At 37.1% G+C, this 12,276-nt stretch overlaps 1 protein-coding gene across 1 annotated transcript in view; it reads left to right on the forward strand.

Annotated features, from left to right (window-relative positions):
* The window catches only part of INVS (inversin), a 247,342-nt gene that overhangs the window by 179,495 nt on the left and 55,571 nt on the right, over positions 1 to 12,276 (forward strand). Inside the window, exons 8-10 of the mRNA XM_074196730.1 lie at positions 5,379 to 5,550; positions 8,150 to 8,305; positions 10,670 to 10,899. Coding sequence (XP_074052831.1) covers positions 5,379 to 5,550; positions 8,150 to 8,305; positions 10,670 to 10,899 — 558 coding nt within the window. The remainder of the gene's footprint in view (positions 1 to 5,378; positions 5,551 to 8,149; positions 8,306 to 10,669; positions 10,900 to 12,276) is intronic.

The raw sequence follows: 12,276 nt of genomic DNA on the forward strand, positions 1-12,276 counted from the left end.
AAATTGTTTCTACTGTGTATGGGTATGTAATTACAGATCATTTTTTTTATAACACTTTCAAAGCATATTCCCAACAGCTTAATTTTTAGGTCAGATGATATGATTATTTTTGGAAATCCTATCACATACTGTCAGGTTGCTCACCAAAAACCTTTTACAAGTTTGAAATTCTAGTAGTAATGGATGATTATATCTGTTTTTCCTCAATCTCATCAGCACTGAATTTTGGTGCTTTTAATTATCTATGTTCATTTGATAGATGTGAGGTGGCAACTTCAAAGATGTTTTAATTTACATTTCTTTGATTATATGTAAATTTGCATACTTTTCAAGTAACTATTAATTTTATTTATTTAGTCTTTTGAAAATTATTCATATCTTTTGACCACTTACTCAATTTGAGCTGAGAATTACCACTGAGACTTTTTTAATGGTAGCTTGTATATTTAAAATAACAAATTTTTAATTTTTCATGTGTTATAATCTACTACTTTTCTTAAATTACTGGTTTTTTTAATATGAGGCAGTTTTAGTGGCAGCTAAGTGATCTGGTGTTGGACTTTCAATAAGTAAAATCTGTGTGAGTTTAAATTCTGCCTCGAAAATTTACTAGCTGTATGATCCTAGAAAAGTCATTTACCTACTCTCAGGTTCAGTTTCCTCATCTGTATAATGGATATAATAGTAGCACTTACCTTGCAAGTTTATTATAAAGATCAGATAAGATTGTATATACAAAGTACTTAATAAAATTTGAAGCACTATGTATACTAAACAATCCCTTCTGTTTGTGAACTAAAAAAATTATCCTTCCTCTGCAACTAAGATTTACTATATAAAAATTCTTTATATCATTATGTTATGTAAATATTACATTATATAAATATTTTCTCCAAAAGTTCACATCTTGTACAGTCACACAATTGCCTGAAAGAAGCTATGCTTATGCATGTATTTTTGTTGTTGTTGATCATACATGAAAAAGGCATTTGATTTGGTAGAGCAAAATGCAATTTTAATTCTCTCCACTATGAAGGCCACTGGATAAGTTAAGATCTAACACGATCCTTGGGGCTGCTAGGTGGCACAGTGGATAGAGAACCAGTCCTGGAGTCAGGAGTACCTGAGTTCAAATTTAGTCTCAGACACTTAAGAATTACTTAGCTGTGTGGCCTTGGGCAAGCCACTTAACCCCATTGCCTAGCAAAAAAAAAAACCAAACCAAAAAAAAAAGATCTAACACAATCCCTTGATTAGGGATCCATCGCAACCACATAGATAAGTTGTGACCCTCTGATTATTAATATCAAGGGAGACATAAAGCAAAAATGCTCCCCAAAAATGTTCATCATTGTAATGGAAGCCTTCATCTACAAAGTCCGAATGGAAATGGGATTCATTTTGAAGTTGGGGATCTTACTCTATTGATTCATAGATTTAGTTTATTTAAAATATTTTTGATACTATATTTCATTATAATTTTTTTCTTTTGTAACTTTTGTATTTTATTTTATGTTTTCAAAAAAACAATTCTGGCTTCACAAGACTCCCAAAGAGATCCATGTTGTATAAAAAAAAAAAAGGTTAAGAAGTCTGCAATAGCTGAGGTGGAATCATATAGGTTTAGAAATGAATGAAACCTTAGAGTTCAACCAGCCCAAACTCCCTCATTTTGTAGATGAGGGAACTGAGGCTCATAAAGATGAATTGATTTATCCAAGCTCACACAGGCAGTGAGTCCTGTAGGTGCTTCACTTTATGATGAGATTGTGTTCATTGCAGCAAGGTCCAGAACATTAATGGGCCTCGTCAATGTGATTCATGATTTCCAAAAAAGAATTCAACCATTCATGAAAAACTAAATGGATCAAAAAGGCTTTTTTTCCACACTGTGACATGGAGTTGGAAAACCAGTCCAACAAGTTAGTTCATCAGTTTGGGTCAGAGTTGTGTATAAATGAGAGGTTTTATCCAGAAATGAATAGAAAGAAGAGTACAGGTTAGATTATGTTTGGGAAACTGGAGTTGCTTTTAATGTTCACAAATACTTCCCTGCACAAAACACTGATGCTGTGTGGTTACATTATTAAAAAATGAAGTTTCAGGGGGCAGCTGGGTGGCACAGTGGATAGAGCACAGACCCTGGAGTCAGGAGGACCTGGTTCAAATCTGACCTCAGACACTTAATAATTGCCTAGCTGTGTGACTTGGGCAAGTCACTTAACCCATTGCCGTAAATAAATTTAAAAATAAATTTAAAAAAAAAGAAATGAAGTTTCAGGTCAAGTCAACTCAAATTTATTAAGTACCTGTTATGTGCTAGTCAATGTCCTCAGCCCTAGGGATACAGCGAAAGGTTCAACAAGAACAACAACCAAAAAAACCATACAAAACAAAAAAAAGCCCTCTGTTCTCAAGAAACCCAACTTAATGAGGGAGACAATATATAAACAACTATGTACAACCAAGATCATCTCAGAAGGAAGACACTAAAAGTAAGGGGAACTGGGAAAATCTTGTTTTCTTAAAAAAAAAAGTATAATTTTAGTTGAGATTCAAAAGCAACTGAGGAAACCCGGAAGCAGAGGTGATTCAAAAGTACATGATAGGCAACAATAAGCTACAACATGGTTCCAACAATGGCCCATATGTTTTAGGTGAAGTACAGGATATTGTTGAGTGATAGTACAGGTTATTTGTATGACCTCAAAAAAGAGTTAAACCAATTGTGGAGTGAGAACAAAGAATGATCATTAGTTGGACAGCCTGGGTGCTGCAAAAATTAAAAGAATATTAAAAGATCTAGAGGAAGGATGTTGGGTGGATCCAGTCAAGGATTTGTGGAAGAATATGAAAAAGAATTAAAAGCAGTGGATGGGCTGCCATCTTACTCCAGTGGAGGGAATATTCCCATTAATGAAATCATAGATTCACTGAAGTATTGAATTATTAATATGTACTCTGTGTGTGTGTGTCTGTGCACATAAATGTCGTAGTAAAGTTTTAAACTTCCTTAGCTTAAAGCTCAAATGGCTCATTCAGGGCTACTGAGAATTCTTTCCTACCAGGATGTTTCCTTATTGTCCTATAGACCTGAAATTGGTGCTCACTACACATCCTTGAGTGTAGGAAGCTGTCTACTGCAGTGAGTTGAAACATACTGATTATTGCTTGTGTCCTTCAACTCCTAACAATTCTAACAATTAAATCTGCCCCAAAGCACAATGGGTTGTTTCATGTGGCTCTCCCCTAGAGGTGAATGACCACAGGTCAAGCGTACTGTTGGGAGAATTCTTTTTCAGATCTGGGTTGGCTTATGTGGCCTCTGAAGACCCATCCATATCTGATAGTCTTTGTTTCTGTGAACTATCATTTGATTTTATTTCCTCACCCATGATTAGGAATGATGCTCTTAAATTTTAGAATCCTACTATCTAAAGTACCTCTCCCTCATTTTTACAGAGAAGGAAACTGATGCCTAGAAAGAGGAAGAGAACTGTCCAAGGTCAGCAGCCTAGTTAGGAGAAGATGAATTCATTTCTATTGATTTGAGATCCAGTGTCTTTTTTAAAAATATATCACATTTCCCTCTTTAAAGATGCTTGACATTCAAATTCTGAGGGAGGGGAATAACCTGTCCTTAAAAGTGTTAGAGATTGTAAAGCCTATATCAGGTGCTTTCTGGCAGGGGAGAGGGGAGGGAAGGAAGGAGAAATATTGGAAAAATGCAAAATCTTGCAAAACAAATGATTGGTAAAAACTACCATTGCATGTAGTTAGAAAAACAAATAAAATATCTATATATAAAATGTTACAGAAATTTGGGTGTGATATACATAGAAATAAAGACTGGAATTGTGAAATAGGGAACTTGTATCCTTCCACCTTGCACCTTCTCTGCAACTCATAGAGTAGTATCTCTGAGATCAAAACTATTTTCCTAATAATACCAAGATATTTTCTCTTTAGTGAGTCTTAAGTAATTCTTAAAAGTGTAAAGGGTACCCGAGATCAAAAAAGTTGAGAACCACCTTAGTTTCTTAGAATACTGAGAGTTTGACTTGCCCAGAGTCATACAACTAATATGTTTCTAAGGGAAGTCTTAAACCTAGGCCTCACTTTGAGGCATAAAATTCCTTATTCCTTATTCCTTAAAATATACCACCAAAATTATTTAGCATAATATAGTCCCATGTGGGGACAAAAGGAGGTATGTACAAGTCATTAAATCATAAACAAAAGGAATCCTATAAGGATATGCATCAAGAATACAATGACATTTAGCTTCTCTGGAAGCAGCTCCCCCTTATAGAACCATATCTGTTCAACCATGGTCTTCCCAAATCCACCAAGCCAGAGGGACCCCAATTCCTGGTAAGTGGGATCTATTTTGCCATTAGTTAACTAGGATCAAGGGTGGCATGGTCATTTAAGTCCCAGGGACACCTTTGTTTCCTTTTTCTTATTATAGGAAAATACAGGGTTTCCAAGACAATAGAGTACACTATAAGTATTAGGGGTTGTAACTCTTTGATTTTCCATGGGACTAAAACAATTCTCTATGGTCAGGTTCTTCTTTTTCTGTTGTTTACTCATTTTCTCAGCCCAAGACTAATTACAGCACTTCCAAGGCTTTGGGTTTTTTTTTGGGGGGGGGGACACCCCACTGGGACCTTTATTCCTCCAAGGTCTTTTGCTCTCTTGCCTGTGCTTTGATATGTAGATGACCACTGCACTTCCCTCTGCCCTTGATCTGTAAGGAAAGGTCCTGCTTGGCTACTTAGTATGAAAGTCCAAACTGCAATCCAGATCTGAGTGTAGGCAAACAGCAGAGTCTACCCTGAGGGAGAGCAGAGAAATTTCTGCAGTCTTCCCTGACCCCCTTTCCATCTGTGAGCTGTGCTCTGGGGGTGCAGACTGTTTTCTCCAGATTCTTGCTGCAGGGTCTGTGGCCAATGCTCCCTCATTCCACACTTTCTGGTGAAGCAGAATTCTCTCCCCACCCCTTCAAGCTGTTCCAGGGCTGTGCTGCAACCGGGGCTTTTCCCAACTCCCGGTCCTGGTGAAACATACCTTTCCCATGGAACTTCTAAGTTATCTTGACTGGGACAATGTCTCACTCAGTCTTTCTGTGGGGTTCTGCCCTTCTAAATTTTGTCTAGAGTCATAATTTGTTGGCTTTTGGAGTTTTGGAGTTTTGGGTCTCCACCGTCTTGGCTCCGCCCCCCAGGCATCTCAGGGGTTGTAACTCTTAACAGAATTTGTGTTTCATAAAAGAAGAAAAGAAAGGGAGACCCTTAAGTGAAAGTATATGATAACTTCTTTTGTCATAACAGAGCAATTATGTTAAAAGCTCACTCAGTGAAGTTTTCTTACAGGAGACAGTGGAAGTTTTTTTGAAACATCCCTCTGTGAAGGATGATTCCGACCTCGAGGGAAGAACATCCTTTATGTGGGCAGCAGGAAAGGGCAGTGACGATGTCCTTCGAACAATGCTGAGCTTAAAATTAGATATAGATATCAACATGACAGACAAATATGGAGGTACAGGTAAGAATCTACGGTTTGGGTAAAAAAGAAAATAATTAAGAAATATAATACCTTTGGACTGAGTGAACATGCCATAGTTGTCATTTTCCAGGGAAGTTTATTTAGTTCCTGACTTCTGACTATATACCTGCCTCTGAGTCTTGTAGTCCTCTGAGTATATCAAAAGACAGCTAGAGCACTGGGTTGGAAATGAGGAAGATTCATCTTCCTGAGTGTAAAACAGGTCACAGACACTTAGCAGCTGTGTGACCCTGGGCATTTGTCTCCGATCCCCATCTGTAAAATGAATTGGAGAAGGAAATGGCAAATCACACCAGTATCTTTGTTAAAACCCCAAATGGGGGGGCAGCTAGGTGGCACAATAGATAGAGCACTGGCCCTGGAGTCAGGAATACCTGAGTTCAAATCCGACCTCATACACTTAATAATTACCTAGGTATGTGGCCTTGGGCAAGCCACTTAACCCCATTGCCTTATAAAAACCTAAAGAAACCCAACCCCCCCACCCAAACCCAAATGTGTCACAATGAAATGTGACTAAAAGAAATTATTGAATAAAAACAACAAATCTATCAAAACATTCTCTGTTGTTATAATCCCATGTTAAATGTAAGGATCCCACCTGAGAAAAGAGGGGAAGGATCAGAAGATGGTACAAAGGATACCTCAACTAATGACTCTTCTCTATGCCTTAGACTTAAAGCAATTCACAGTATAGACTGGAATAGAGGATTTTCCGGAGGGGGAAGCCCAAAAGCGCACTTGTGTATAAGTATCACCTAAGATCACCAAATCCTCATAACCCTATCAAAAAAAGTCTCCCCATGGCTCTCTCTCTCCTTTCTTCCAAAACAAATAGCTTTACAAATCAATCAGTAAGCATTTTATGTGCTAGACATTGGGATGTAAACATAAAAAAAAATGAAACAACCACTATCCTTGGGGAGCTTACTTAATAAGCTAGTCAAGAATACCAAGTCAAAAGTTTGTGACTCTGTCTGTTTTTTTATATGTTATTCATAGATAGCTCTGAAGCAGATTTTAAAGGGAAATTGTACTTGAAAAAGTTCCCACACAGAGGTATAAAATATTGTAACAGAAAGAAAAATTGTACTTGGAATCAAATGATAGAGGTCCTAGGCCCTTCCTCCCCCCCTTCCCACTTTGGGAAAGTGATTTTTCCATCTCTGGGATTTATTTTCCTTATCTGTAAAATGGGGACTAGATGACTTTCACAGTCTCTTCCACTTCTAGCCTTTTGTTCTTCAAGATATTTTTGGCAAATATTTGTATTATGCTAGGATTGTTTTTAATATCTATTTTAAAATATGAATCAATTGATATATTAATATAACTAATTGTTAATATTGATTAAATATAAGATTAATTAACATAATTGATATCCGTTGCCTTTTGGAGAATGTCATTTCCTGTCCGACATCTAAATTGACCTCATTGACTATGGCAAAGGAAAATAAGGGAATAATTTAAGAGGGAAACTTAGGAAGCCACAGTTAGTAGTAGATTGATAGTTAGCCTTGGTCCTTAAGTTGAAATCCTACCACTGATCCATTTAGATTTATGACCCAAGACAACTTGCTTAGCAAGGCAGTGTCTGAAAGCAATTCTGGAAGATCAAAACTTTTCTGAGGTGCTGATATGTATGTAGAAAGACATCTATTCATCACCACAATTGCAGGTCCTATCCAGAAATAGGAGATACACCAGAGACAAACCAAACAATTAAGTAAAAACATCATGCAGAAACCTTGAATGACAAAATATCTAAAACATTTTGTGATTATCTAATTCTCTGTTGTGAGGATAATTTATTTCTTCCCTTTGTACCTTTGTTGTTTTTTGTCCAGTACTTGCAGTTCAATTTTCCTTTGATGACTATTTCACTTACATTGTTGTTATCACTGCATGTTCTCTTAGTTTGACTTACTTCACTTTGCATTAGGTCGTAAAATTCCTCATAGTTATTTTTTATTATACAATTATATTCTATTATAGTCATATAATATAGTTATATATAGTTGTTGGTGTGGTCTTTTTTAGTCATTCTCCAATCAATAGGTTTATAATTCTTTGCTACCACAAAGAACAGCAAATATGAATTTTTTGTTATACATTGGACCTTTGTTTCTGTCTTTGATAACCTTAAGATATATTAAGATTTTCTTTTCCTTACAGTTTTCTATTTGAGGATTAAGTGGAATTCTAGTTCTAAAGAAATTGTGTTTCTAAAGGATAATGGGGGGGGGGAAGATAGTGAATAATAATTTCAAACAGAACAAAAAGTTCCAAAACCACATGGTTAAGAATAGTAGGCATAGAAAAGGAAAAAATAAAAAAAGGAAGTGACTTCATAGCTGATACTAATGAGTGAAAAGATGAGAAGTGGCAGTAATAAGAGCCATGAAGATCCATTTGAAGTATAGATATAGATGTAGATATATATAGGTATAGATAGAGATAGATATAGATATAGATAGATATAGATACACACATATGTATGTAAACATATGTTTAAACCAATGAGATAGTAAGGCCATCTCTCAAGATTTTCTTATTAACTTTCTCACTTCCTTTTTAGCCTTACATGCGGCTGCCCTGTCTGGTCATGTCAGCACCGTGAAGTTATTATTAGACCATCATGCTCAGGTGGATGCTACAGACGTCATGAAGCATACTCCACTATTCAGAGCCTGTGAAATGGGGCACAAGGAAGTGATTCAGACACTTATACAAGGTTGGTTAGTTACCTGAGCTAGAGTTTTGTTTTTTCTCTTTACCATCACCCCATCACCTAAGATAGTGACTCTGCCCATAGTAAACACTTTTTAAATATTTGTTGAATCACATTGGGAATGAAGATAGGACTTCCCAAATTAATGGTCTGAAAGAAAACATTCCAAAATAACTCATATTTTCAAGCCACCTAAAGATTTATAAACCATTTGCCTCACAACCACCCTATGAGTTAGATAGATAGGAACCACAAGATAAGAGACCTAGTCTTCCTTCCACCACAAGCTAGGTAAATAACCTCAGTTTCTTCACCTATAAAATAGGTTAAAACCTGCCCTTCCTACTACACATGACTGATAAGAAGAGCAAATGAGATCTTTGCAACATGTGAAAATACCCTAAAATGGTAATTATACACACATACATATGTGCATATATATAATTGTAATTTCTAAGTACACACATATATATAACATTGTACCATTGCAAAGTGTTTTAACATGTGAATATACATATATATATATAATATATATGAATGTTATCAAATCAAAAAGCAAAAATAAATTTGAAACATATTACTTTGGGTTATTAGCAAATTCAGACAATTCATTGTACATAGGAGAGAAGCAAGATGTAGTTGGGAGTCACTGAGACTTGATTTAAAGCCCCAGCTCTGATACATACTAACTGGGTGATCAAAGACAAGTAATTGAGCCTAAGATTATCAGTGCCTTTCTCCACTGAAGGAAGGGATTCCATAACAAGAGTTTGCAATACTGACAAACTCCCAGGTCTGGCCACCACTCTTCCCCTTCATCCCCCCACCCCACCCCCATAAAAACAAAAAGCTGGAGAATAATCGCTGGGATTTTTGCCCAATCTACTCTAAATCTATGAGAAGAGAATGTTATTTTCGGAGAGAGGTGGGGAGAGGAAAAGGATGGAATCAAGTTGGCTGTAACTTGTTACTTGGCTGTAACTTACCTGAGGAGCAGTTTCCTCATCCATTAAAGGTAAAAGTCGGACTAGATGGTCTCTAAGGTTCATCTTGGAAGGCTTTAACCCAACCAAAAACTCATGCATGAGCTTACAAATAGGCAAGGCAGGATCCTTTCACTCCCCAATTGTCCTCAACCTCCTTCAGAGACCAATACAATTCTCAAATCTAGTGCTGGCCTAGTCTAGCTTCCAATGATCTCTGCCTTTTTTTTTTCTGATATAGAATATTTCCCTCTGTGGACTTCCTTGACCAGGGAAAGCACTTGGTATCCATAAAGAGCCAATATCCTCCCCTAGGCTTATATAGTCCACATGACTCACAGGACCAGCAAAGATAAAGTCCAGGTTTACTCTTCCACACCAGTGCTTTATTTCTCACTTCTCAGCTACGTCTCTTATTTGGTCCTAAAAATTCCTTGGTTACTCTACCATTGCCTCTGTTCCCTGTCATCCCTGAAGCTACAAGGTTCCCTGCATAAGTTTCAAAGATACATGCTTGGAGCAGCTGATAGAGCATTGTCCCTGGAGTCAGGAGGATATGAATTCAAATCTGACCTCAGACACTTAATAATTACCTAGCTCTGTGACCTTGGGCAAGCCACTTAACCCCACTGCCTTGCAACCCCCCCCCAAACAAGATACATGCTTACCTCACACACACTTCATTGAAACATCATTGGATCTTCCGATCACTTGGACTCTTGAAACCATAGAACCAGAAGAGACTTCAGAAGTCATAATTCAACTTCACTTGACAGAATTTCTTCTCTTGGTATCATTTATAACCTGCAACTCTTCCTACAACTCCCACAAGAGGGCTATTCAGAAACCATTGTCACACAGAGCCTGGAGCCCTTACCCAGAGCTCAACATTTCCAACAAAATGTAAATAAGATTTTAAAACAGAACTAGCATTTTCATTAGTGCCTCTCACTGCCTTGAGAGCTTTTTGAGTTCTTTGTGAGAGCAGAGCTGTATTTTCATTTACTCATTTGTGAAGGACTCATTGAGCACATACTGCATTCAGACTGTTGACTTTCCATTGATATTTTAAGTGAGCATACATGGAAAGAAATCATTGTTTGATTGATCTTTTAGACACACGAAAGCTTAAATTCCTTGAAGGGAAGCTGCATGTTGCCAAATCTCTGAAAAACTGGGTAGGATGTTTTTTTAACATGTGTTTCAATATTGGGAACATGGGACAAGGGAGAGTAGAACAATAGAGGTAACTTTGAATCTCTTTGTACTTGGATCTCCAGTTCATGTCCTCCTGACTCCAAGACCTGGACTCTATCATCTCTATCACACTTCTTTTTTTCCTATTTATTAGTTTTTTTAATATCATTTGTTTTTCTCATTACAGGAGGAGCAAGGGTCGATTTAGTAGATCAAGATGGCCATTCTCTTCTTCACTGGGCAGCCTTGGGAGGAAATGCTGATGTCTGTCAAATATTGATTGAAAATAAAATCAATCCAAATGTTCAAGATTATGCAGGAAGAACCCCCTTGCAGTGTGCTGCATATGGGGGTTATATTAATTGCATGGCCTTGCTCATGGAAAATAATGCAGACCCTAATATACAAGACAAAGAGGTAGGAATTGTTTTTTTTTAAACTATAAAACATTCAGGTTTTTTTTGCAATCATTCTTATGCCTGGAGAATCCCTTTACTTAGTGATTTTAAAATTTAAATAAATGTGATATATAAAATAATATTTAATTATATATTTAGAATTATATGACTATATGTGACAAATTATATAATTTGAGCTGCATCCCATTCTTTGTGACCCTATTTGGGGTTTTCTTGGCAAAAATACTGGAATAATTTGCCATTTACTTCTCCAGCTCATTTTATAAATGAAGAAACTGAGACAAACAGGTTAAATGACTTGTTCAGGTTCACACAGCTAGGAGTGTCTCAGGCCAGATCTGAATTCAGGAAGAAGAATCACTCTGATGTCAGGGCCAGGACTCTATCTACTGTACCACCTAGTTGCTCACATGTTATATAATTTCCAAGTCATGATATGTCTTTTCTCCATTCATTCATTCAACAAATATTTATTAGGCACCTACTATGACCAGACCAAGCACACTAAGCACCATGAAGATAGGAGCAGATAGGAAAAAAGACTCAGTCCTTGACCTCAAGGAATCTCCAGTCTTGTCTTCAATTCTACTGTAGACTAGAGGTGGGATCAAAGTTGATTATTAATCTGTAGCAAATGGATTATTAGCACCTGAAGCATTGTGCTAACACAAAGAAAATATTTCACTATTTGACAAACCTTCAGAGACTTTAAGCTTAAAGTGCAAGTTTTCATTGAAGGTCATTAAGAAATGAGGATAATGGGCTATAGAAGGTAGTGGGGGGGGCAAAACCCAACTACTTGTGCTGGACTCATATTTGACAAGAACTTTTGGAAATATATCAATTATGTCAAATGAGGGAACATACTTGGGTCTGATATTGTTGTAAAATTTGTTGTTGTTGTTTTCCCAAAGCATAGTGGAATTTGAGAGATAATATGGTGTGGTAGAAAGAACTGGGAAGATCTGAGTTCAAGTTCCACCTTGGGTATGACCTTGGGCAAGTGTCTCAGTATTCCTGGCAACACTGAGACTGTGTATGAGATGAAGAGCAGATGCTGACCCCAACAGTGTTTGCTCATTTGAGCAACTGGTAACTTGATGGCTACAGAACAGGGCTTGGAACCAGGAAGATCTGAGTTCAAATGCAGCCCTAGTTATTTACTTGGCTGTGGGACCCTGGGCAAATCATTTAACCTTAATCCACTAGAGGAGGAAATGTCAAACCTCTCCAGGATCTTTGCCAAGAAAACCCCATAGAAATACTGGCATGCTCTGGTCCAAAGCTCATCAAACAACAATTCCAAAGAAATTCCCAATTCCATTCCCATCCCCTATCTTTGAACTAATACATCCTATGGGTGTTGTCTCCAACC

Source organism: Macrotis lagotis, chromosome 8 (genome assembly GCF_037893015.1).
Source record: "Macrotis lagotis isolate mMagLag1 chromosome 8, bilby.v1.9.chrom.fasta, whole genome shotgun sequence".
Classification (NCBI taxonomy): domain Eukaryota; kingdom Metazoa; phylum Chordata; class Mammalia; order Peramelemorphia; family Peramelidae; genus Macrotis; species Macrotis lagotis.